The sequence below is a fragment of the Cucurbita moschata genome, unplaced genomic scaffold (assembly GCF_002738365.1).
Source record: "Cucurbita moschata cultivar Rifu unplaced genomic scaffold, Cmos_1.0 Cmo_Scf00012, whole genome shotgun sequence".
Lineage (NCBI taxonomy): Eukaryota > Viridiplantae > Streptophyta > Magnoliopsida > Cucurbitales > Cucurbitaceae > Cucurbita > Cucurbita moschata.
Genome location: NW_019268528.1, coordinates 2,868,495 through 2,894,507, shown reverse-complemented (window position 1 = coordinate 2,894,507; position 26,013 = coordinate 2,868,495). Strand labels below are relative to the sequence as shown.

The 26,013-nt window shown below is 38.9% G+C and overlaps 5 protein-coding genes across 9 annotated transcripts; 3 read left to right on the top strand and 2 right to left on the bottom strand.

Annotated features, from left to right (window-relative positions):
- Positions 1–640: 640 nt before the first annotated feature.
- Positions 641–1,830, bottom strand: LOC111450549. The gene is made up of 2 exons (XM_023090743.1): positions 1,601–1,830; positions 641–1,487 (listed from the first exon to the last, which is right to left on the bottom strand). Exons 1-2 carry the CDS (start codon positions 1,707–1,709, stop codon positions 964–966), a joined length of 633 nt encoding a protein of 210 aa, XP_022946511.1. The 5' UTR covers positions 1,710–1,830; the 3' UTR covers positions 641–963.
- A 1,407-nt stretch (positions 1,831–3,237) lies between these two features.
- LOC111450464 (protein DSS1 HOMOLOG ON CHROMOSOME V-like) lies at positions 3,238–10,344 on the top strand. The gene is made up of 3 exons (XM_023090623.1): positions 3,238–3,414; positions 4,058–4,184; positions 10,001–10,344. Exons 2-3 carry the CDS (start codon positions 4,094–4,096, stop codon positions 10,126–10,128), a joined length of 219 nt encoding a protein of 72 aa, XP_022946391.1. The 5' UTR covers positions 3,238–3,414; positions 4,058–4,093; the 3' UTR covers positions 10,129–10,344.
- A 47-nt stretch (positions 10,345–10,391) lies between these two features.
- LOC111450463 (BTB/POZ domain-containing protein At4g30940-like) lies at positions 10,392–12,639 on the top strand. 3 transcript variants are annotated; one of them, XM_023090620.1, is made up of 2 exons: positions 10,392–10,479; positions 10,636–12,639. In XM_023090620.1, the coding sequence occupies exon 2, from the start codon at positions 11,125–11,127 to the stop codon at positions 12,568–12,570; it is 1,446 nt and encodes a 481-aa protein (XP_022946388.1). In that variant the 5' UTR covers positions 10,392–10,479; positions 10,636–11,124; the 3' UTR covers positions 12,571–12,639. The 3 variants fall into 3 exon arrangements, with proteins under 3 accessions (XP_022946388.1, XP_022946390.1, XP_022946389.1); XM_023090622.1 differs by having other exon boundaries at positions 10,393–10,791; positions 11,113–12,639; XM_023090621.1 differs by having other exon boundaries at positions 10,393–10,889; positions 11,113–12,639.
- Positions 12,640–14,852: 2,213 nt separating this feature from the next.
- Positions 14,853–19,784, top strand: LOC111450510 (putative metallocarboxypeptidase ecm14). 3 transcript variants are annotated; one of them, XM_023090689.1, is made up of 11 exons: positions 14,853–15,304; positions 15,679–15,736; positions 15,814–15,924; positions 16,445–16,582; positions 17,148–17,217; positions 17,288–17,343; positions 18,025–18,150; positions 18,281–18,420; positions 19,015–19,120; positions 19,216–19,290; positions 19,377–19,784. In XM_023090689.1, the coding sequence occupies exons 1-11, from the start codon at positions 15,162–15,164 to the stop codon at positions 19,686–19,688; spliced, it is 1,335 nt and encodes a 444-aa protein (XP_022946457.1). In that variant the 5' UTR covers positions 14,853–15,161; the 3' UTR covers positions 19,689–19,784. The 3 variants fall into 3 exon arrangements, with proteins under 3 accessions (XP_022946457.1, XP_022946458.1, XP_022946459.1); XM_023090690.1 differs by having other exon boundaries at positions 14,855–15,304; positions 19,048–19,120; XM_023090691.1 differs by having other exon boundaries at positions 15,220–15,308.
- A 232-nt stretch (positions 19,785–20,016) lies between these two features.
- Positions 20,017–24,741, bottom strand: LOC111450509 (pentatricopeptide repeat-containing protein At5g42310, chloroplastic). Its single transcript, XM_023090688.1, has 5 exons — positions 22,772–24,741; positions 22,009–22,161; positions 21,827–21,898; positions 20,597–20,780; positions 20,017–20,438 (listed from the first exon to the last, which is right to left on the bottom strand). The coding sequence occupies exons 1-4, from the start codon at positions 24,593–24,595 to the stop codon at positions 20,670–20,672; spliced, it is 2,160 nt and encodes a 719-aa protein (XP_022946456.1). The 5' UTR covers positions 24,596–24,741; the 3' UTR covers positions 20,017–20,438; positions 20,597–20,669.
- Positions 24,742–26,013: the final 1,272 nt, after the last annotated feature.

Below are 26,013 nucleotides of genomic sequence, written 5' to 3'. Positions count from 1 at the left end.
CTTCTTTCTTTTTTTTTTTTTTTTTTTTTTTTTTTTTAATTTATTTTTAATTTTTAATTATTACTTTGTTTATGAGTTCAACTCCAACATCTTTGGAGAGTTTGGAGAGTGGTTGCGAGCTATGTTTTTTTTTCTTTTGTTTTTATCCCATATCTCATTTTCTATATTCTTTTACTATTTTTATGTTTGTATATTAGAGCTAGAACGATGTATCAGCTAGAGAATGTTGAACCCTAAAATGGGTGGACACCGTACAATGTGCCAAGACAATGAAGGGTGTGATGAAATGGAGAGCTCAAAAAGGGGTAAGCTCGAAATAGAAAGCTCAAAATGGGGAACTCAAAAAGGGGTAAGCAAAGCTCCTCAATGAAGATAAGCCCGAAATAGAAAGCTTGAAGCTTGGAATAGAAAACGAAAAGAGGATAAGTTTGCCCAAAATAGAAATTAGAAAGCCCAAAGAGGGTAAGTCCGAAATAGAAATAAAAAGCCCAAAAAAGGTAAGCCCGAAATATAAAAAAATTACACAAGAGGACAATATCTAATTTAGTTTAGATTAGAAAGGTGTATAATTGGGAATTAACCAACAATATCTGCAGTGTATAATTGCTTAGTAATGCTCTCTAACATGTGAAAAATGAAAGAAGAAGAAGACAAGATAAACAAGAACTTTTATTTGCATAAACTCATAAAGAGCCCTAACAGCTAATGTGCTCTCTATGCCTCTCTTTTCCTATCACAGCAGCCAAAGTATGCTGAAGAGAGAAGCTCGGTCAGATATTTCCGAATTGGAAAATTCTACCTACACTACACAATCCAACATGCGAATCCAAATCCAAATCCAGAACAAATTATGAAAAGCTAATCCAGTTTCTTTAACCATCTGAATCAAAGTAGAGAATGGAAATCAAAGATAACGAGAGGAGGAAGAAATCAAGAATTCCACCTGATCTGAACCCTAATTCTTCAGATTCTCCGGACTTTTCGAGTCGTGATTTTCCTTTCTCCTGCAGCAATCACGGATTTCTCAAGATTCACTGGCAATGGAGGCTTCTTGTTCTCCTTCGTCATGCTTCGCAGCAAATACCTAGGAGCCGCCGCGCTCTGCTCCACAGAAAACGCTGCACCAACCGATTTCCTCAAGCTATTTGCAAGCTTCTTCGAACTGTGCCGCTTCGAAGATTCGACCGTCACGCCGAGAGTGTATGGAGTCTTGATTTCGGATGCGGATTCGGCTTTCTTTCTCTTAAGCCTCTCGTTCCTCCTCGCAGAGTACTCGTCGTAAAATCTCCCCCGCTCGAACAGAGAACTCGAATTCACGCTCAATTGATCGCCAACTCCGCCTTTCTCAGATTCTTCACATCCTAATTCCATCTTAACCATGCTTGCCAGAGCTCGTAACTCGCAAGAAATTGTCCGATACTCAGGTCGGAGCTCCGTTTCCTGCAGATCCGAAGGACGGATCATTTTCAGCGATTTCGTCAAAGAACCTGTACACAGACAAAAACATAGTAGATCAGTTCAAGAATCGCAAAATTAAACAAAAACAAGAACGATTTTCATCGTAATCAACGGAATATTCACTCGGTTTCTTCCAATTTACCGGGCGGCGTTTGCATCGAGGTTGAGTTCGATTGAGGAACCCGACGAGATCTGAGCCGCAAGGGTGATCTGGCGAGCGGCGGCCTGCGATCAGATCTCATCTTAGACATTGATAGTTGGAAACCGACGGAGAAACGCTATTTTCTTGTTGAAATCTGTGAATGAATTTTGTCTTTGTTGCAGGTTCTTGGCGATGGGTTTGAATTGAGATTTAAATGAGAGGGAGCGTCCTCAACGGTCATATTTTTTGAACCCTATATGGGAGGCTGACCTGTCAGCCGCGTGTCTATTTATTTTTCAATAAATTGCCGTTTATATTTTATAAGAATGCAAATTAAAAGTTATTTTGCTAATTAAACGTATAATTATCGTTTAATAATTAAATAATTATTAAATGTTTAATAATTAAATAATTATTAAATGTTTAATTATTAAATGATAATTATACGTTTAATGTGACCTTATATAAAAATAATAAATTAAATAATTATACATTAAAAAATGTTTATAAATTAAGAAATTTTAGAACAGGATATTAGAATTACCAATTTGAACATGACTCAATCAGATAATTGGACTAATGAATATCTTAAAAGTTGATTGGTACCGGTTTGGCTTGATTGGTTCGGATATCCATTTCATATTGGTTTTATAAATCCTATTGAGTTGATATAATGCGACGATCCTATTTTTTCAATTAAAATAAAGTTGTCACTACATGCATGTCATGTCATGAGTACGGGAGGGCCAATGCCTCGATAAAATTCAGATGAATGGATGTTTGGGATGTCCCGACATTATGAACGACATGTGGGCACGTTTTTTATAGCATGATCAAGTGAGTTGTGATGGCCGAAGACACTTTGTGACTTAGACGACATTAAGATATCCCTAATAGAGGTAAGGTAAGTTAGTTATGTCGCAAACAATTGAACAATTGAACATTCATGTGCAGGGCAGCATGTGTGACTGAACAAGCTTAGATTCCACATAAGTGATGTTCGATTGACGAAGAAAAACCTCTCATAAGGTTCGACGAAGCTGCAAAACTGGACGGATATATATGGGCTTGAGTTTCCCTCAAGGCTGGTTGTTAGTGTGTCAAGATCAAGACATCGTATGATTGAAAAAGTACGACCGTGACATCGAGCAGATCTATTAGCTTCCAGCCAACCAACCAATCCTGTTGACCCGAGGAGATGCAACAAAGCCCTTAAGGATGGTCGTTAGCATGTCAAGATCACGACAGATCACAATTGAAAAAGTACAATCGTGACATCGAGTAGATCCGTTCACTTCCAGCCAACCAATCAATCCTGTTGATCCGAAGAGATGCAACAAAGTTTTCGGATCATTGTGCAATGTCCTAATTAGATGCCTCAGTCCCTTCTTTTCCGGCGTCCTTGTTCCCCATAATTTGATTGTGCTCGAAAGACGAAACAAATGAAATCAAGACTTGTTGGGAAGATACCTCTGCCTTTCTTGTTCTATTCTCGTATTGCTGAAAGACGCTCACTATCTACTCTTGATTTAACACGCTACTAGAAATCTAGTGTCGGGATCGACACTCGTATGAGAGTACCTTGTAATCTTCTCAAAGATCCTTAATTAAGAAATTTGGTAATATTAAAGATAAAGAACAAAGTAAAACTGAATATCTAAAGTAAAAGGACAAAGGCTTGACGACTTGTCCCTTAAGGTATCTCGATTCGTTTTTTTTTCGTCACTAGAAATCAAGCAACAAGAGACTCCCTCGATCGTCCCTGCTCGACGGCCATTTGAAGCTTCTGATCTTTCTCACAACTCTCTCTCAAGGTTCTAAGCTCCTTTTTTCTCTCCAATTTGATCTGCCTACAATTTATGCAGCATTTCTCAATCTCGACTATGGCTTACAATTTGTTTTGTGAATTGCGATGTATTTGATGGTTTGCTTTATGATTTCTTCTGTGATTCTCTGCAAAATTAGGGGAATACAAAAGAGAACGAACTTATGTCTTTGTTTATCATTCCTTTTGCCTCTAGTTCTCTCTTCCGCGTTTGCTTTCTTCTCTGTTTTTGTTTCGTATTTGCGATCAGCCCTCAATATGTTATTCCATTTTTATATTCCATAGGTTTTATGAGTATACCTGCAGATTATAGAGGCTTTTGGTGTAACTATAGGTTATATTAAATTTTCAGTGAGCTTCATATCCGAAATTCGAATTCATGACTATGTGTGCTAAAAACTCTCTAATATATAGGGCGAAATTGAAAAAACAGTGTAAAACGATGTTATCTGCTCAATCCAACTCAATCCCTCTGGGATTGGATTAGTTGATAGTTCAAGTTGGTTAAACAATGAACCCAAGAAATTGGGTGCAGTGATTTGCGTCTACAAAAAGCTTCAACAGAAAAACATGCCTTCAATTGTGTATTTTTCACTTGTTAATGTATTTCAAATTTGTTGCTGATCTATCAGAAAACTAAGGATTTGTAGACCTGTGTGAGCTTTGTGATGGCAACTGAACAGAAAGCAGCTACTGAGGAAGTGAAAGTTGACCTCTTTGAGGATGATGATGAGTTTGAAGAGTTTGAGATTGATGAAGGTATGACTTGTAATTTTTTGGTTTCAATTTGCACTCATTTTTTATTTATCAGTGCTTGTTGTGAAATTTCTCCTTTGTTTCAGCCATTATAACGTGAATGTTCTGCAATGGTCTGGATAAGCCTGTTACTGACTCAATCCTTACTGCTAGCATTCTTCATTTGGATGCCCTATTGTTGTTGTTCTGTTCACTCATTATTTCCTAGTAAATTCTTGGAATCCAGTGTTTGAAAAAAATCAGCCAGAATGTTTGTAAACTCAATTGCAATAGGAACAATCAATCAAAACGAGTGTTGATTAGGATAAAGAAGAGTTGGAATAATCCATGGTTTTTAAAAGATATGCCCCTTAAGTTGTTGGTGACAACAGAAAACTGAAGTGAGATTGAGAGGAGGAGTGATTTGAATGACGGGAGGGAGGTCCTTTTATAGGGGGATTCCTGGAGTTGGTTGAGATTTGTGTGGACGAAATTGAATCCACCTCCTCCTTCTCTTCGGCAGTAACTCATTCAACTCATTCAAACTCATTCAAACTCTATTATTAGCTTCAACACCCTCCCTTAAACTGAATTCTGCGGAAATCAGTTTAGGACTTCACTTCGTCATCTTGATATACATCTTGGATTCTGCACATTCCCATTTTTCTTCTAAGCTTCTCGAACAATGGTTGTTTCAAGGGCTTTGTGAATAGATCTGCGATTTGTTCATCACTTCGGCAAAAGTTGAGTTCAATAATGCCTTCTTTACACAAATCACGCAAGAAATGAAATCGAACATCGATGTGCTTGCTCCTTCCATGCAACACAGGATTTTTAGACAACTTAATAGTTGACATATTATCACAATATATAACCGTCGTACCTGGTTGCTTCTGATTAAGAATTTCAAGCATTTTTCTTAACCAAATTGATTGGCACGAGCATGCTGCTGCTGCCACAAATTCTGCTTCTGTAGTTGAGAGTGTTACAATAGGTTGCTTCTTTGAAGACCAGCAAATAGCTCCTGAACTCATCATGAAAATACTTCCTGAAGTACTTTTACGATCGTCTATATCACCTGCATAGTCACTATCTGTATAGCCAACCATCTTCGGATCATCTCCTTTCTTGTAGAATACCCCCAAATCAAAGGTTCCTCTCACATAACGAAGTATCCTTCTTGCTGCATTGAGATGTTTTTCCGTTGGATGCTCCATGTAACGACTTATCATACTAACCGCATACATGATGTCTGGTCTTGTTGAAGTTAGGTACATCAAACTTCCCACAATTTGTTTGAAGTACCTATTATCAACCTCTCGCCCGTCAATATCCTTGTGCAACTTTAAACCCAATTCTGATGGAGTTCCAAAGGTGCGCTCATCCAATTTAAACCTTTCAAGTAATTCTTGAGCATACTTCTTCTGACAGATAAAGTTACCTGCGGGAGTTTGAGTAACTTCTACTCCAAGAAAATATCTCATCAAGCCAAGATCCGTTATTTCAAATTCCTTCATCATGCTCTTCTTAAAAAATTCAAACATTTCTTCATTATTGCCAGTAAATATTAAATCATCAACGTATAAGCAAATAATGATAATGTTACCTCCCTTTTCAGTTTTCACATACAACGTATGTTCATACGGGCATTTAGTGAATCCCATCTTTTCAAAATGAGAATCAATGCGACTGTACCATGCCCTCGGAGCTTGCTTCAAACCGTACAAAGCTTTCTTCAACTTGTATACTTGTTCCTCTTTGCCTTTTTGAACAAAACCTTCTGGTTGCTCCACATATACTTCTTCTTGAAGCTCTCCATGTAAGAAGGCCGATTTCACATCAAGTTGATATATAGGCCAAGATTTCTGTGCTGCAATAGAAATTATGAGCCTGATAGTGTCTTGACGTGCCACTGGTGCAAATACCTCTTTATAATCAATTCCATACTTTTGCTTGTATCCTTTTGCAACAAGTCGCGCCTTGTACTTATCCACCTCACCGTTTTCATTCAACTTGGTTTTGAAAACCCATTTTACTCCGATTGTTTTCTGCCCTCTAGGAAGATCAGTGAGCTCCCACGTCTTGTTCTTCTCTATGGATTTGATTTCACTGTCCATAGCTTCCTTCCATTTCTTCTCCTTTACTGCTTCTTCATAGACAATTGGATCACTATCCATAAAGAATGCAAAATAACCACTATCACTTGATTCATAGTCCATCTCATAATCAATCATCCAGTTTGGTCTCTTTCTTGTTCTTGGATGTCTTTGATTATGATCATGATCTTCTTCTACTGGTTCTTCTTGTTGAGCTTGTGATGAGCTCTCTCCATGCTCAAAGTGAGGCTGAATCGGGGCTTCAGTTTGTCCTTCTTCAAGATCTACAGGAATCTGCTGATTCACAGTGATCTTTTCTTCCCATGTCCAAGTCTTTTTTTCATCAAAGACTACATCACGACTTACCACCACCTTCTTTGTCAAAGGATCATAGAGCTTGTACGCCTTAGAGGTCTCGCTTACTCCAAGGAACACACACTTCAAACTCTTGTCTTCAAGTTTCTTCCTTTTCTCATCAGGAACGTGTGCATATGCTATGCACCCAAAGATTCTAAAGTGGTCTACTGCAGGTTTTCTTCCGCTCCATGCTTCTTGTGGAGTCATATCTCTAACAGAAAAGGTAGGACTCCGGTTGAGAATGTGAACGGACCACACGACAGCTTCTGGCCAGAATTCCTTCGGGACTTCTCCTTTATTTAGTAAACTTCGAACCATGTTGAGAATGGTCCTGTTTTTCCTTTCGGCCACACCATTTTGTTGTGGTGTATATGCTGTTGTTAACTGCCTCCGTATGCCCTTTTCTTCACAAAATTGAATAAACTCGTTCGAGCAGAATTCTCCACCTCTGTCAGTTCTTAAAGCCTTGACTCTTCTTCCAGTTTCCGTCTTCATAGTAGCACAAAACCTTTTGAAGCAATCAAAGGCTTCTGATTTGGCGTGCAAGAAATAAGTCCATGTTTTTCGACTAAAATCATCGATGAGGGTCATGAAATATTTCTTGTTACCATTTGATGCTGGAGAGATGGGACCACATATGTCCGAATGAATCAACTCCAAAATTGCTTGAGCTCTTCTTGATTTTCCAGATGGAAAAGAGTTTCTTTCATGTTTTGCTACTACACAGCTCTCGCAAATTTCCGTTGGTGGAGTAATATCTGGCAACCCAGTTACCATCTTCTTTGAGGACAACGTCTTTAATCCTTTGAAATGTAGATGACCATACCTAAAATGCCAAAGCCAGGTGGTATCTTCTTTCTTCACCATCAAACTTTTGGCAACGATATTTAACGTCAACGGATATAGACGGTTGGTGGTCATCTTCATCTTAGCAATCGATCCTCTTTTGGAGTCATAAATTTCACATTCATCATTTTGGAATGTGATCACATACCCCTTTTCTTGTAACTGACCGATACTAAGTAAGTTGGCTTTCAGATCAGGGATGTAGAATACATTAGAAATAGACTCTACAAAGCCATTTCTAGTCTTGATATCTACGGTTCCTTTCCCCATCACTTGGAGAGTTGAATTGTTGCCAAGAGAAACCGTAGTATGAAAATTTTCATCTAGAGTTGAGAAGAATTCCTTACAACCTGTCATATGATTGCTGCATCCAGAGTCTACGACCCATACACCTTGATCTGCAACCTTCATAGCATGGAATGACATTAATAATGTTTCTTCTTCTCTTCTCTCCACAAAATTGGATTGATCTCTTTTCTCCTTTTGAAGCCTGGTATAGCATTCATTTTTGTAATGTCCAAGGCGTCCACATCTGTAGCATTCCACCTTGGACTTGTCAAAGTGTCTCTTGCCTTTGTTTTCATAATCATTTCTGGCTAGGTCTACTGACCTGCCAACATCTCCACTTCTTTCTCGACTGCCTCTCCCACGACCTCTGCCTCTTCTTTGCCCTCTACCTCTAGGGCTTGAAGATTCACCTGGTGTGGATATTTTTAAGGCTGTCATCTCCTCTATTGCACTTGTACGATTGAGCCTCTGCTCATGTACTAACAGGGAGCTTTGGAGTTCATCTATTTGCATCTCTTCGACATTGTTTGCTTCTTCGATAGAACATACAATGTAATCGAACTTTGGAGTTAGTGATCGCAAAATCTTTTCTACGACCGCAACCTCCATGATTGAACCACCATGCATCCTCATTTTACTTGCAAGACTTATAACCTTGCCAATATAATCATTCACCATTTCTCCCTTTTGCATTTGGAGAATTTCAAAGTCTCTTCTGACGGCTTGTAGTTGAGCACGTTTTACTCTCGTTGAGCCTTGATACTTCCTCCTCATAGAATCCCAAATTTCCTTGGATGTCTTCTTCTGAAGCATTGTTTCCAAGATAGTCCTGTCAATGGACTGAAATAAATAGTTCTTGACCTTCAGGTCCTTCAGCTTCGATGCTGCCAACAGTTGCTGTTGACCAGCTGAGAGTACCCCTTCATTTGGCTCTTCATAACCCGTCTCCACCATATCAAAGAACTCCTTTGATCTGAGAAAATTTTCCATCAACATCGCCCAATGATCATAGTGACCATCGAACCTCGGGATGGCGGGCTGAACGTAGCTCTCAACTTGTTTTTCTGCTGCCATTTTTTTGCTGCTGCAAGATTGCTCTGATACCAGTTGTTGGTGACAACAGAAAACTGAAGTGAGATTGAGAGGAGGAGTGATTTGAATGACGGGAGGGAGGTCCTTTTATAGGGGGATTCCTGGAGTTGGTTGAGATTTGTGTGGACGAAATTGAATCCACCTCCTCCTTCTCTTCGGCAGTAACTCATTCAACTCATTCAAACTCATTCAAACTCTATTATTAGCTTCAACATAAGTATGCTATATTGGATGGGCCTTTTTAAGAATTAAGATATTAAAATTCTCTAGATGTTTGTTTTAAGTTAATATAATCACTTATAAAAAAAAGTGAGGCTTTTCTTTATTTTTCAGAAGTGGTTACACTTACTTGATTGTTTGGAAGAGGATAAAGAATCTTAAGTCTAACATTCAAATCATATGGTTGCTTAACGATGTTGTCGACTGAGACTATGTTTTGAAAGCCATGCATATCCTTTAAAGTCTTGTATATACTTTAAAATGAAAAATGTTGAAGTGATAAGAATGTTTTGGAGTTTAAATGGAGAAGAATAGATCGTTGGTGTGCCAATAATAAACTCTTGGTAGACTGTAAATTTCGATCCTGAAGGATGTGGCCTTGTATTTGTTGCACTTGCATAATATTGTCAACTGAATGTTGCATGTCCTAGACATCTCATTCTGTCACAATGTGATAGCAAAAATTGCCTGTAAGTTTGGAAGTCAAATGAAGGATCTGATGAGATTGGAGTGAACCTTAACTATTCTCATAGGACGACTACTTGATTCTGAGGTTATAACATGTGTCTGCCAAAAAATTCATGAGATATTGTTCTAAGCAGGTAACCACCATGAGGTTTTGAACCCATTCACCCTGGTCTTTTTACTTTTTCACATGCACTAATAAGGCAATTCATGGTGGTTCTTGTTTGCTCATATAGAAGTTGGAACTTCGTAATATATATCATATATATCGTAGTCCTAGTCCTAGCAAGATATTGCTACCAAGCAGAGAATTCAGAGATCCCTTCTTCCATTTCAAAGTTCTTTTGCAACTTAATCTTCTTCAGATTCTGGTGTAAAACTTATTAATCTGCTTCTTGTTCTTGACATAACATCTTTAAGCCGTCTAATACTTTTATAACCTTTCCTTCTGTTCTCATGGGCAAAAATCAATTACAGAATGGGAAGTCAAGGAAGGTAAAGAAATTACTCAGCAGTGGGAAGACGACTGGGATGATGATGATGTCAATGATGACTTCTCGTTGCAGCTTAAGATAGAACTGGAGAGCAATGCGGAGAAAAAATGAAGAGACACTTGACACTTGCTTTTTTATCTGCCAACATCTATGTTTTATTTGTGCTGTTTGACCCTCAAGATGGTTTTATTATGCCTTCTATCTTTGCAATTAGTGTCATGAATATGCTTAGCCCGAATCGGAAACATTGTAAGCATTTAAGATCAGCATATTGAGCACCTATGACCATCTGCCCAGATGATAAGGCATTTAGTTAATTTGATGATAGTCCTTGCTTTACAAGTCACTTCACTTCCAAGTTTTTTCAAGTTAATGGAAATACTAGAGGTGAAGGGAGAAGATTCAAATTTTAATCGATGAAGTTTTATAGAGTCGAGTAATTGTTCCATTATATTAATCAAGGTACCAGTCTGCTCGTCGTGTTTAACCGATTCAAATTGTAAAGTTCTACGCAAAAATTCTAAAATCACAACTCATTATGTCAATTTAATAACGATAACATTTTATACTAATCTTATTCAGGAACATAGCTGACAAGCCATTGTCTTTGTCTAGCAGGCTTCATCCCACCACACCATGAGCCCATCTTGCTGAGTGCCAACATCTCAAGGCAGAAGAAAGGAAAGCCTTTTTTTTCGCTTCTTTCTGGTCAGAGCATTGGAAATCCTTCGCAACAAAGCTCATACAGTGATGATGGGGGGAAGAAAGGTAAAGGTAAAGTTCATTTAATTGTTCACTTTATTATCTCCACTGGGTAAAGGAAGTATTGTCCTCAAATAAAGGGAGGGACACTCTAAAAGCAAAAGAAAAAGGTATGTATCCTTCTCATTTGTTTTCTTTTATACTAAGAAAATTAGGTGCTAAATACTTGGAGAAGCTTAACATTAACTAAGAGGACACTCAAAAAGCAAAAGAAAACTTCTCCAAACCCTATCTGATTCATATTGTTGTCATTTGCTTTCTTTCAAACTAAGAAAACTGAATGTTAAATACTAACGATAGGACCTTGCCATCACCATATTTTTTCTCTGCTAGGATTGAACTACCATGGTAACTCAGAAACGAAAGGTGAGATTCAATGTCGGAGGCAAGATATTCGAAACAACGGCGACAACCCTTTCGAATGCCAGTGAAAATTCATTATTCAAAGCTATGTTGGATGGTGCCTGGACAGCACAATATGAGGAATTTGGAGAATATTTCATTGATAGAGACCCTGCTTGCTTCCATGTCCTTCTTCATCTTCTTCAAACTGGTGAGCTTCTTGTTCCTCCAACCATTCCCGACACGCTTCTCTGTAGAGAAGCTCATTACTATGGACTTCTAGACCAGGTTCTCTCTGCCAGAAGCGTCGAGTTAGACGGTGAAAATCTCAAACTTGCATCCTCCATAACTGGTCGAACTTTGTTGCAAGATCATTCAATAATAAGAGCAAGCGCTAATGGTAGTTGCTCAATTGCCAATGGCAGAGTTTTCCATGTCTACGATTGGATGCTCCAAGAACTCTCAATTGCAAATCTTGATTACATGAAGATTGTGGACATGGAGTGGTATGATTCAACAAGCATCTTAATCAGTGGACGGAAGCACTCAAATCCAAACACTGGTGGCGATGGTGGCGGTGGAATTGGTCTCTTCAATCCACAAACTGCTAAACTTCAACATAAATTTAAGCTCACTCAAACTTCATCTTCTTCTTCTAGATCTCATGGAGGAGACAATCAATTTTCGAGAACAACACCCGGAAATCTAGCGATCAACAACTCAAACGACAAAATATTTTGTTGCTGTAAACATGATTCATACACGAAGGTGGGTGGCATTGGAGTTTGGGACACAACAACAGGGCAGCAGATTGATTTCTTAGAAGGTGGATATAACAGTGGGCTTCACAACACCTTCAAGCTTCAATGGCTGCCGAGTAACAAGTGTTTAGTAGCAGCAATACGTAGCCCACAAAGCAATAGAATAAGCATATTTGATCCAAGAATGAAAGAAATGCATTCAGGTCATTGGGAGCACAATCCATACAAACTGAAACATCGAGGAGCATTAGTAGATGCAATGGGGATTGAGGAAATGAACTGTGTCTGTGTAATAGACGAGAACGGTTTTTTCGGTTTTTTCGACTTGAGAGGGCTCGGAGGTGAGTCCCAAATGAACAGAGCTTGGTGGAGCTCTGAAGAAGAAGAGAAAAGGGAACGGTTCCCTTTGCCAGGGGAGATGGTGCACATTGTACCTGGTGGAAAGCCGAAGCTGGGATGGCATGGAGGGAAGCTGTTTTGCTCTACAAATAGTGCCATTTCAGTGTATTGTGGGTCTGGATTTGAATGGGAATTGGCTTCTCAAGTTGAACCCAAAAATGGAGGATTCATTCAGGACTTCTCCATTGGAGGGGACAGGTTATTTTCACTTCATGCTTTGCAATTTAATCACTATAATATCAATGTATGGGAGACACCACCGTCGCCCTTGCCGCCGCTATTTATATAGCCAATAAGTTATTGAACTGATTGTTGTTTTGAGAAACTTTTTAAGCATATTATGTTTTTTATTTAGTCCTCCAAGTTTCTCAAATTACATTTTAGTCCCTTTTAGTCGGGTAGTTTGATTTTTCTTTTTTTAAAAATAATACTTTAGTCGTCGAGTAAAATAATATATCACCTGATGACATGTCAAATGTTGAAGGAAAGAAGTATGTCCTATAAATTTTGCAAGTTTTGGTTGTACCCTCTTTTTCATCTCTTTCTTTTCCTCCTCTTTTGACTGCGGGTGCCTCACATCTTTGACCGTTGTGCTAAGTGCCACAACCTAACTATGAAAAGAGTAGGTTGTGACCCTCACGTTGCAACAAGAGAAGCGGTGACCTTCAAGTGGCGCCATCCGGCCACGGGAGGACCTAGACGAGTGACATGATGCTATCAAAGAGGATGATGCATCATCAACACATCACACAAAGTAGACATTGAAGACTAGTTGAGACATAAACAAGACAGAGACATCGAATAGATAAGAAGGGCAAAGATAGGCTTGTTGAAGGGCCGGGTAGGGTCTCGGGCCTTAACCTCAAAAGTCGGAGTTTCGGAAGGAATTAGGACATGCGGTTTGGGAGTTAAGTCCGACCATATGAAATATGAATGCTTGCCAAGTTTGGTGTCAATCGGACACCAGACGGACAATGCACGACACCGTATGACTGTTCGCCAAAATTATGTCTATGTTTAGAAGATTGAAAATGGCTCAAGATGTACTATAGGGGTTCCATGGGGTTAGCTCTCCACCACCCCTGGGCCCTGTGGCCTAAGTGAGCTACCTTGTGACACAGCGTGGGCGAGTGTGCCGAGACGAGTGTATCGGGCGACTTTTTTTGAAATGGGTTTTTCAAGGACAGTGCCGGACAGCACGGGTGTGCCGGTATTGCGCCTCAGCTCGTGTGTTGGAGGTTGCTACATACACCCGCTATCTGGCACGGTATCCATAAATGACACGGCATTGGCTCGGGAGGGTCAATGCCTCGATAGAACCAGGATGGATGGATGTTCGAAAAGTCCCGATGAGATGAATGACACGCGAGCCCATTCTCGATGGCATGACCGAACAAGTTGTGATGACCGACGACATCCCGAGACTCGGGATGACGTTAAGACATATGGACCATGTCGATGGAGATCGAGATGACAAGATGAGACGCGACATTGCATTGAGAGACCTTGGCCCGAGTAGAGGCAAGGTCGAGCCGAATGACTTGACCTAGTGTAGAGGCAAGTCGGTTGTGTCGCAGATGACTGAACATGCACGCACAGGCGGCGTGTGTAGACGGACAAGCTTGGATTTCACACAAGCGATGTTCGAGTGGCAAAGACAAACCTCGCCTAAGGTGCGACGAAGCCAGAAAGCCGGGACGAAAAATATATATGGGGCTTAATTCCCCTTAAGGCTGGTCGTGAGCGTGTCAATATCATGACGCTGCATGGTAAAAAATGTAGGACCGTGACACTAAGCTTACCATCGTTCGTGGTCGTCTTTGCTCTATCGCCTCCCTTGTCTTAATTGGTCGATGATTTCCTTCACTCATCTTTGATATGGCAAGTAAACCTAGCCAATTGAATTTAAGAACGATTATGAACATTTAAACTCTTAAATCACAAAGGGTAAAACTCCCAAATTAATTTAAATTCTCTGTATCTCAAATTAGTTTAAACTTTCAGATCACAAATGTTAAAACTCTCAAATTAAGATGATTTCATCTCAAGAAAGAACATAGAACGGATTTGTCTCCAAAATCAATATCAAAAGTAAAGAAAACTTGTTTTTAAACTCAAGATACAAATCAATTCATAAAATACTAAAAATCAATATATCTACCGTTAGTACTATGTTTAAAAAATATCCATAAAATTTTAAAAGTAACATAAAAATATTTTTGAAACATACTCATAAAAATATTTTTGATTTTTATTTAATGAAACTTTTAAAAATTTAAGGGTATTTTTAAAACACTATTGAAACAAATATTAACCGTTTCATACAAAATTAAATTTAAAAAATTAAAAAAAGTATTGTTTTAGTAGAATGTAATGAAAAATAGTATTTTTATTAATTTAGCGTTAAAATATAATATATTTTAACGTCAAGTAACTTTCTTTTTTTATTTATTTTTATTTTTAAATATGGACCAAACGAAATAAGGAGAAAGATGGGGGACCAAAATGCAATTATAACATTTTTCTCAAGACAAAACGCACATTGCACGAGAAATCCACAAAAACTCTTTTTCTCGCATATTGATGAACAATGTCGGATTGAACAATCGTGCAGCAGCAGCAGGAGCACGAGCAGCAGCAGCAGCAGCAGCAGCAGATGGCCCTATCAGTTAGCTGTTCAAATTCTTTCTATGAATGTTTCTTACAAAGCTATTGGGGATGATAATTGTGAAGCCTGCATGATCCACAGCGCTCAACCTGCTGAAATTTCCATTTCTTTTCCCTTCTTTCATTTCATCATTTCCATTAAAGCTTTGCACAATGGATCCTCTGTTGAACTCAAACTAAACCCACGATCTACTGTCCCTCTGTTTCTGCCGTATGGGTCGCTCTCTCTGTTCTCTCTTTCCCCTGTTCTGGATCTTCTTCTGCTTCTTCACATGTTTCAATTGTCTTCTCGTTACTGCTGAGGATCCTGACGGCAATAGATTAACTCCAATCAATCGCGATCTTTATCATTCTAGGTTTGTAAGTCTTCTGATTCGGATTCATACACTTCTTTCGTAATTTTACTTCATCGATGATCGTTATCGTCGCTTTTCTCTCTGGAATTTGGGCATTTCATCATACAAACTCTATGCAGATTCTCTGTTGTAATTTTTGTTCTGGAATTTTGATTTAGTTGGCTATTTTAACGAGTCTGATACTGTTCTCTGCCGATCCAAGTTTTTGTAGGGTTTCATATTAGGTCATTTATCTTTGTTGAAGATTAACTTAGCATTCATATGGTTTGAATACTTTCAAGGTGTTTTTGTAATGGTGATCTATTCATTTAACAATGGTATACTTGATTCTTTCTGAATGTTTTCCCATTTTGTTGGGTGATTGGATCTTGCAGTGTTGATTTGATGAAGGAGATAAAAGCTTTGGTCCATCGACACCCTGATAAGCTGACTGTATGTTCTTGTTGTTGGTTCTCCTTAATTCAGGCATGATGCTTTGGTTTGGTTACTTACTTTGATTATTTAAGCAGATAGAGACTATGGAGGCTAGAAATAAGGGCTATTTTGCAGAAATTCCAGTTGTTACATATTGCCATGGAAGGAATAAAGTTAATGACATGTCAAAATTCCGGATACTTCTTGTAAGTTTTGTGTTGAATTGCATACTCATTTGATCTTCTAGGCTTTTATTCCTGTAAGATCTCACGTCCGTTGGAGAGGGGAACAAAACATTCCTCACAAGGGTGTGGAAACCTCTCCCTAACAGACGTGTTTCAAAATTGTGAGGCTGATGTGATATATAATGGGCCAAAGCGGAGAATATTTGCTCGCGATAGGCTTGGGCTGTTACAAATGATATCAGAGCTAGACATGGGCGGTGTGCCAACGAGGACGCTGGCCCCCAGGGGGTGGATTGTAAGATCCCATATCGGTTGGAGAGGGGAACGAAACATTCCTTATAAGGGTGTGAAGACCTCTCCCTAGTAGATACGTTTTAAAACCGTTGCTGGACTTAGTGATCTAAACTAAAATAGGCTTACTTCATAGATCAGTTTTTTCTTTCTTTTCTTTTCTTTTCCTCCTTAACGATTAAGGGAACATATCATCTCAGATTGGAAATTTGCTGGTGTTCTTGACAGATGATTCCTCCTTGTCTTCCAGAGTTTTGGACAGCATGGAAGGGAGCTCATAACAACAGAACTTGCACTGAGAATTCTTTTAATCTTGAGTGAAGAACAGTTGCTGCCCCACATGGATCGAGCTTCCTTAAGCAACACACTTGACAAGCTTGTCATTAAGGTATGTATAACACTCCAAGCTCACCGTTGGTAGATATTGTCCTCTTTCGGCTTTTCCTTTCGAATTTTTCCTCAAAATTTTTAAAACACCTTTACTAGAGAGAGGTTTCCACACCCTTATAAAGAATGTTTCGTTCTCCTTTCCGTGGGAGCGTAGGCTGCAACTTTTTACATTGATAAGTGGAATAAATTAACGGCGTGTAAAATTTTTGGTTCTATAATTTTAGGAAAGCTACAGATAATCACACAGGATGCCTTCTCTTCCAGCTAACCTCTGGCTTTCTTTTTAAGTAGCAATGAAGTCCATGCAGTTAAGCCTGCATTGTAGTTAGTACCCACATTTTTCTGCTCTTAATACTTGGTACTTGTGTTCATGCTTGAGCTTGAACATTGATCACCTCTATATTTATCAAGTTCTTCGATGTGGGTCGTGACAGATAGATTGATTATTAATGTATGGCCCCTTTATGGAAGAAATCTATGCTCTTAACTGATATTGGTGCTTCAAACTTGAATCACATTTTTGTGTATGCATAAATGATGTTCTTGCTTATGTATGTTGTCAGGTGGTGCCAATGGAAAACTTAAACGGGCGCAGGCTCGTCGAGGACAGGGATCTATGTGAAAGAAGAAATGGTAATGCAGCTGGTTTACTCCATTATATGGTCATACATGGTCTCATGGCTGAGTTTGTGTTCTATGGCAGGGAGAGGTGTTGATTTGAACAGGAATTGGAGCGTCGATTGGGGTAAAAAGGAGAAGGTTGGTATCTATCTTCTGAGTTGCACTATGAAAAAAATGTACAAAAAATGGAGAAGAGTATATTTGTGAGATCCCACGTCGGTTGGAGAGGGCAATGAAACATTTCTTATAAGGGTGTGGAGACCTTTCCTTAGTAGATGCATTTTAAAACGTGAGGCTGACGACAATACGTAATGGGCCAAAGCGAACAATAGATACTAGCGGTAGGCTTTGGCTGTTATAAATGGTATCGGAACCAATCACTGGACGGTGCGAGTCACAGGTCGGAGTAGAGCTAGACCCTCTCCATAGTAGATGCATTTTAAAACCGCGAGGCTGATGATGATACGTAACGGGCCAAATCGGACATCTGCTAGCAGTGAGCTTGAGTTGTTACAAATGGTATGAGAGCCAGACATCAGACGGTGTGCCAGTGAGAACGCTGGGTCCCCAAGGGGGGTGGATTGTGAGATCCCACATTGGTTGGGGAGGGGGAACAAAGCATTCCTTAGAAGGGTGTAGAAACCTTTTCTTAGTAGGCCAATTTTAAAACCGTGAGGCTGACGGCAAAACGTAACGACCCAAAGTGGACAATATCTACTAGCGGTGGACTTGAGCTGTTACACCATTTTAGCCATTTGGTAAGGTTTTATATTTCTCTCTTCAATTCCAACATTTTAGCTCTCCTTCTCCCTGTTGCAGGATTATAATCCTTACGAGGAAAATCCTGGATTTGCACCTTTCAGCGAACCAGAAACTCAAATGATGCGAAAACTTGCCTTAACATTTGATCCACATATATGGGTCAATGTGCATTCAGGCATGGAGGTAAGAAACAATACTAATTGAATGAAAATGGAACTCAAATTGTGTGTGGCATTCAATTTTGAAAGCCATTGCTGGGATTTTTCCATGCACATTTCATACAACTTGCTGCTTTTGATTCTCACTTCAATAGGCTTTGTTCATGCCTTATGACCATAAGAACACAACTCCTGATGGCCAAATTGCTCAACAAATGAAACTTCTGCTTCAAGAACTCAACAATCTCCATTGCCACCAGCGCTGCATGATTGGATCGGGCGGAGGTTCGGTCGGGTTAGTTTACTTCATTAACTCTTTCTTTATTGTTTAGTAGGTAGGAATGTTCATGAATTGAATCGAGTTTGGACAATATTTCGGACCTAATTAATTGCTTGAATGGTAAGTTTTTTTCCAACCCAAACAAAACCCAACCAACACCTGTCCAATGATAAACCTAGTCCAACCCAATCATAAAATATTTTGGATGAGTTAGTTCAGGTTGTTTGGATCATTTATTCATACTTTTCATTTTTAATATAAAAATATTTATATATCTATTTTTAAACATTATTAAGATTTAAATTGATATATAAAATATTTACATATCTATTTTTAAACCTTATTAAGATTTAAATGACAATTTAAGAATTTATTGTTGAGTGCTTTCAGAGAATAAATAATAAATAAAATAATTATGAAATTAAATATATATCTATTTATTCTATAAAAAAAAATATTTCTTTTTTCAAAATTAACACTCATGAACTAACTTAGATGGGTTAATATCAAATCCAACATGGCATAATTAGTTGATAAATACTGATTGATTTGAAGTAAATAATAAAAAAAAAGTGTCTAACTAGATGAATAATGTGGCATGTATCTAAGCAAACAAGCAGATTATAACAATTTATACTTGAGGTATCTGGCACATGGGACAGCCACAGATTTCATGTTTGACAAAGCAAGAATTCCCATGGCTTTCACTTTTGAGGTCTGTCAAGTCTGAACTGCTATCTAAACTTGCATGAACTAATCTTGGTTTTGGCCTTAAAATAAGCCTCTCTCTTCATCATGCTATCATATCAGATATATGGATACGAAGCTGCCTCACCAAAAGACTGCTTTAGAATGTTCAATCCCACAGATCCCACTACCTTCAATGTATGTGACATCTCCTGCTATCTATCTTGATCACTAAATGTCCATGGAAATCCTTAGCTGAATGCAATTTTCTTCTTTGTTTTTAGAGGGTTCTCGGCGACTGGTCTGCTGCGTTTTTTACAATTTTTAAGCTCGGTCCGGAGTACCTTGACAAGACCGAGCTCCGTTCAAGGGACAACTTAGACAGGCTGGTGTCGATTGATGATTATCTTGAAGGTTACTTGATTGAGAGGAGTAGCAGATATGGGAAGAAGAGGGAGGTGTTTGAGCTAGGGATGCAAGAAATGAGAACTTATTTTAGGCTATTTTTGTTGTCGTCAGTTTTATTGATGTTCATGTTTTGTTCCAGACTTTCTAAGAACAAGTTTAGACCACTTGTTTCTGCTATTTCCCTTTGACAGATACATTCAGAAAGATGTGTTTAGTTTCTGGACGCCATATGTTTATCGCCACACTTACTCTAAACAAGTACAGATGATTGAGTTCTATCGACCTACGTCGAAGTTTCTATCTTTAAATGATACAAAAACAGACTGATTTAACAGATCATTCAAAGAAAGAAAAGAACTGAAAAGAACTCACATATTGAGGTCCTTGGATCAATGATTTCTTCTGCATTTTACTCAATATTGCAACCTATCGACCTACGTCGAAGTTTCTATCTTTAAACGCTACAAAAACAGACTGATTTAGCAAATCATTCAAAGAAAGAAAAGAACTCACGTATTGAGGTCCTTGGATCAATGATTTCTTCTGCATTTTACTCAATATTGCAACCTATCGACCAATATCATTAAACGATACAAAGACAGACTGATTTAGCAGATCATTCAAAGAAAAGAACTCACGTATTGAGGTCCTTGGATCAACTATTGCTTCTGCATTTTACTGTATGACATAAGAATGGTGAATATGTTATATAAACAATAATACAAGAATTATCAATAGATGGGAATTTGCCTGGCGTTTCTAAGACCGGCACCTGGCGGTTGGGTACGGTGGAGCTGTATCATTTAAGGGGGGATTGGCAGTTCTACTTTAGAAATGTCAACTTTTTGCTGATAGTATAATGCCATACTAATAGTGTAAGATCAAACCTTTCTCTTCTCCAAGTCATAAGAAATGACTCGAGCTTGAATAGGCAATTCCTGCAAAACCATTCCAGGGCAGACACAAAACATTAATTCATAAAATATGAGCATTAATTCATACATTAATACATGAATTCCCAAGAAATTGTGGACTTTGATACCAATTAATTATGAAACTGTCAAGAACATCACATCTTGAAGCCTTCGGTACGTACCTATGAGTATTGGTTTGATAAACTCCTGCAAATTTGTTCTACAGAGTGCATAGATACATGATCAGGCGGCCAACTATAAGCTTAGTGTACGCTTCATGTATTTGAGGGCAGACCGCAACATGGCTCTGGCCTTTCCATCAGGAGTACATCCAGACAAAATCATCTCTTCATACACAGCCGGAACCTGAAACTCAAATAATGTACTTTCAATCTTTAACATTCTCTCTTTTTCTCTATTTCAAAACTGAGAATTGAAAACATGAAATTTGAGGTTGCCGGGTGATATGAAACAAAGCACAGGGAGCTGTAGAAAGCAATTTGTCACAAGTTTCTATTCGATGATGTGTTCGTATAAGAAATAAGAAATGCTGCAACCGGGACGACTAGCACAAGCTAAGACATCAAAAGTTTTGCATCCAATTTGTAAAACTAGTCCAGCTTCATTTTTTAACATTTTATCTTCACAATATCTCCCTCAAAAACAACGGAAAAAATTGTAGAAGACAATGAGTAGGCTCCAATGTGATGAACAATCTGAGGTCATATTGTTGAGAATTGTTGGGAGAGGAGTCCCATACCGGCTAATTAAGGGGTTGATCATGGGTTTATAAGTAAGAATACATCCCCATTGGTATGAGATCTTTTGGAAAAACCAAAAGTAGCAAAGTCATGAGAGCTAATGCTCAAAGTGGACAATATCATACCATTGTGGAGAGTCGTGGTTCCTAACATAGTATTAGAGTCATGTACTTAACTTAGACATTTCAATAGAATCCTCAAATGTAGAACAAAGAAGTTGTGAGACTAAAAAATGTAGTCAAAAGTGACTCAAATGTCGAACAAAAGGTGTACTTTCTTTGAGAGCTCCAGAGAAGGAGTCGAGCCTCGATTAAAGGAAGGCTGTTCGAGAACTCCATAAGCCTCAAGGGAGGCTCTATGATGTACTTTGTTTGAGGGGAGGATTGATGAGGATTGTTGGGAGAGGAGTCCCACGTCAGCTAATTAAAGGGGTTGATCATGAGCTTATAGGTAAGGAATACAACTCCATTGGTACGAGACCTTTTGGGAAAATCAAAAGCAAATCCATGAGAGTTAATGCTCAAAGTGGACAATATCATACCATTGTATAGGGCGGTGGTTTCTAACACATATTTGCCAAATACGCAAAATTTATGCATAAAATAACACGAGCAAATTATGAAAAACAGCTATAGGGTCATGTTATTCTACCTTGTCAAACTTTTCAACACGAATCAAAGCTTTCATAAGTGTTGTATATGTGACAACGTCAGGCTTCACATCCTGCAGTAGAAGGTAGGACCAAATAAGTTCGAACGATGAACGGATAAGCCTTACTCTTGATATTAAGAATAAAAAATATGCAAACGTTATTGTAAATATAATGCACCTACATTTTCCTTCATGTACTGCAAGATTGTAAAGGCTTCAATGTCTCTCCTATCCTCGCCAAATGCATTGATCAATGAATTAAGAGCCAAGAGACTGGGTTTTAGTCCATCTGATCTCATGACTCTATATGCATTTACTGCCTGCTCTGACAAACCCTGCCAAATGATAAAAATGGAAGATCACTAAATGGATTTTCAAGAAACAAATTAAAATATATACGTAACACCCAAGCCCACCGCTAGCAAATATTGTCCTCTGCGCTTTCCCCTCAAGATTTTTAAAACGCGTCTGATAGGGAGAGGTTTCCACACCTTTATAAAGGTTGTTTCGTTCTCCTCCCAACCGATGTGGCATCTCACAATATATTTGGATATATAAATTTTATAATTTCAACTATGATTCGGGAGGCGAATCTCGTCATGGCCTAATGACAGATGAGACTGTTTATACAAAAAAAAAGAAAAAAGAATATTACTCAGATACAAAAGCTCCAAATCAGATGGTAAACTGGCCGTATCATGTTCTCAAGCAATGAAACTATATATAAAACTATTTTGTTCCAAATTTTTCCATCCAGTTGAACAACAATATATCAGAAATGGAGAAAAAAGTATGAACAAGTAACTTATCCATACATGGGAAATATGTTCCAACAGGGGGTATCATTTTATTGGAACTTCAGCAGTGAATATCATCATCAAGTTTTCAAAGAATAATATGTATACCAAACAATTTGTGAGATGAAAAGTGGGAAGGATGACATACTTTTTGAGCAAAGGCATTGATTAAAGCATTATACATTGTTGAGGATGGTTTCAGTCCAGCAGACTTCATGGCCTCCAAGCACTCAATGGCATCATTAAACCTTCCAGATTGTCCATATATATCAACAAGGGTAGTGTATGTTATCACATTGGGAAGTAAGCCCTGACTCTGCATCTTTCCTAACAAGAGTTTCACCTCGTCCCACTTTTCCTGCTCACCTAATGAATTGATCATAATATTATACGTTGTGGGACAAGGAAAATAACCACGCTCCTGCATTTCTTCAAACAACTCTGCAGCCCTTTCATGGTATCCGTGCTTACGATGACAATCTATAAGCGTGTTCCAAGTAACAACGTCGGGTTCAATCCCCTCGGAGAGCATCCGTTCGTATGTTTCCATGGCATGATCAACACAATTGAACTTCCCGAAAGTATCAATCATGACATTGTAAAAATGCCTATCAGGTTTGACATTGCAGTTCTTCATTTCCCTCAAAACTTCAAACGTTTTCTGCCATTCGCCCCGGTCACGATAACTAGCTAAAATCCTACTGAAAATGAAGGTGTTGGGCTGTACATTTCTAGCTTCCATTTGTTTCAACAATTGTCTTGCACTTTGCCAACTCCCGACATTTGCATAAGCATCAACGAGAAGACCATATGTGTGCTCATCCGGTGATAATCCACTCTTTTCCATCTCTGAAACAATGGATTCTGCCTCTTTCAGAGAACCCTTTTTAGCATAGCCTTTAAGAAGAGCATTGAAGGCCTTAATCCTTGGTTTCAATCCACCTTCCTTCATTTCCTCAAAGATAGCCTCAGCTTCCTCTGTCCGCCCATAGTTTCCCAAAGCAGAGATAATTGCAACAAACGTAGAAGTTTTGGGGTTTAAACCACTCGCCTGTACCATGGACAAGAAATACAGAGCTCGGTTAGGATCTCCAGCTTTCGCGAAGCCCAATATGATATCGTTGAGGAGCTGCCCATCGAGTTCAATTTTATCAGACTCAATCTCTTCGTAAAGCTTTTGCAAGATTGGAACATCAATCTTATTGGTGCGAGTAAGCGACTGAATTATCAAACTATAATTGACAAAATCAGATTGATAACCATCCTGTCGCATCCTTGATATCAGATTGAGAGCCTTCTCCGAATCGTTATTGCGAGCACAGGCACCAATGAGAGCATTATACGTTAATGGGGTTAGGGTTTGGCTCTGGGAGAGAATGAAAGCTTCATAGAGCTTCTCAGAGCGGCCAAGAGCATGAATGAGAATCGAGTAAAGCAATTCGTAAGAGAAGCACAGATTATGCTTCTGAAGCCACAAAACAACCGCGTAACCTAGCCCAATCGAAGAGGAAGAAGCGCAAAGAGACTTAAGCAGAGAGTGCCATAGAGGCGCCGGCACGGCCCTGTAGGTCTCGGCAAGCTGGAACTCGGTAGGGTCAAGGGAGGTCGGAGAAGCCTTATCAGACTCAGAATCAGAGTCCAAAACAGAGTCGAATTCCACCTCCGAATCGGAATCGGACTTCGGATAGGCCGGAGACCGGGAAAGGAAGTCGAGGAGAGGAGTGAAGTCGTAGCGACGACTCTGAAAAGAAACGTGGTCGTTTTCGAAAACGTCGAGCTCGAGCGCGTCCGATGAAGTGGAACAGGTGACGACGGAGGAGAAGGAGGTGGTGGTGGCGGCGGCGGCGGAGATGATGGGAAATGAGAGGTGGGTAGTGATAGGGGGGTTCTGGTGGTGGAGGAAGACGGTGGGAGAAGGTAATTGCGTTGCAGGAAAGCGAGTAGAGAGAGGCAATGGTGACAGAAGAAGCATGTTATCGGAAAATTGAATCGGGTGATCGGGAAAGTTGTGAAGGCAGCGGCGGCTCCAGAACGCAATCCAAATGAAGGCTGAATGATTCCTGCCGCCGGCAACCCAAGTGAAGAAGAGATTGACAATATATGGCGCCAGTTTATTATCCTAAACGTCGTCGTTCGGTTGAAAATTGTCTTTTGTTTTCATAATATATGTAATGTTTGTGAATTATATACATTTAAATCTTGTGATACCCTTCCAAATTTTATATACAAGTGTCATTAATAAACATATCTTTTCCATTCTTCAAATAAATAATAAAAATTATATATATATAATGCAACAACTAAAACCTATTGCTAGCAGATATTGTCCGCCCGTTTTTGTCCGTTACATATCGTTATCAACCTCACGGTCTTAAAATGTGTCTACTAAGAAGAGGTTTACACACCCTTACAAGACCCCTTTCGATATTGTCTACCCACTTTTGTCCGTTACGTATCACCGTCAACCTCATAGTTTTTAAATGTGTCTGCTAGGGAGTCTACTAAGGAGAGGTTTCCAAACCCTTATACGACTCCTTTCCAACTGATGTGGGATCTCACAATCTACCCCTCCTAGGAGCCTAGCATCCTCGCTGCCGCAATCTCCAGTGTCTAGCTTTGATACAATTTGTAACAGTCTAAGCCCATCACTAGCAAATATTGTCAAAGTTACGTATTACCGTCAGCCTCACGATTTTAAAACGCATCTACTTAGGAGACGTTTCCACACCCCTATTTTAAAAGGCATCTACTTAGGAGAAGGTTCCACACCCTTACAAGGAATGTTTCGTTCTCCTCTCCAACTGGGATCTCACAATTAATAATAATAGAGTGAGTATTTTCCATTTGCTCCGACTTTAATTCTTGCTATAGCAAGAAGATACTCTCGCTTTCACGATGGTTCTATCTCTAACTCGCTTTAGCAACCTAATCATAACTCATTTAGATTATGACTCTCACTCGATTATTAATACATTTTGTTCTAGCAAATGATGACTCTCGCTCATGATTAACCTATCACTCTCACTCCATAATCTTTGGCTAGCACTTTAATTATTTAATAATATGATCATGTTTTGATATTGCTTCTTCATATGTAATCAAGCACCATGGTAATTGAATCAAAACTACGTGGATGTTAAGTTAAATTATGTGAACTGTTTGCTTCTGATGTTGAACTGATGATGCTTGACTATTGAAATATGATTTTAAATAGATAAAACAATGTATCACAGTTGACGTAAGAACACAACACAGACGTTTCAAGAGTTCAAAAAATATGAGAATAAAATTTTATAAATACGCAAGTAAATAAAGACACCAATTACAATCTAAAAAATTGATGGTTAGATCATTCACCCGACCCGACCCGACCCCGACGATCTTGAAAAA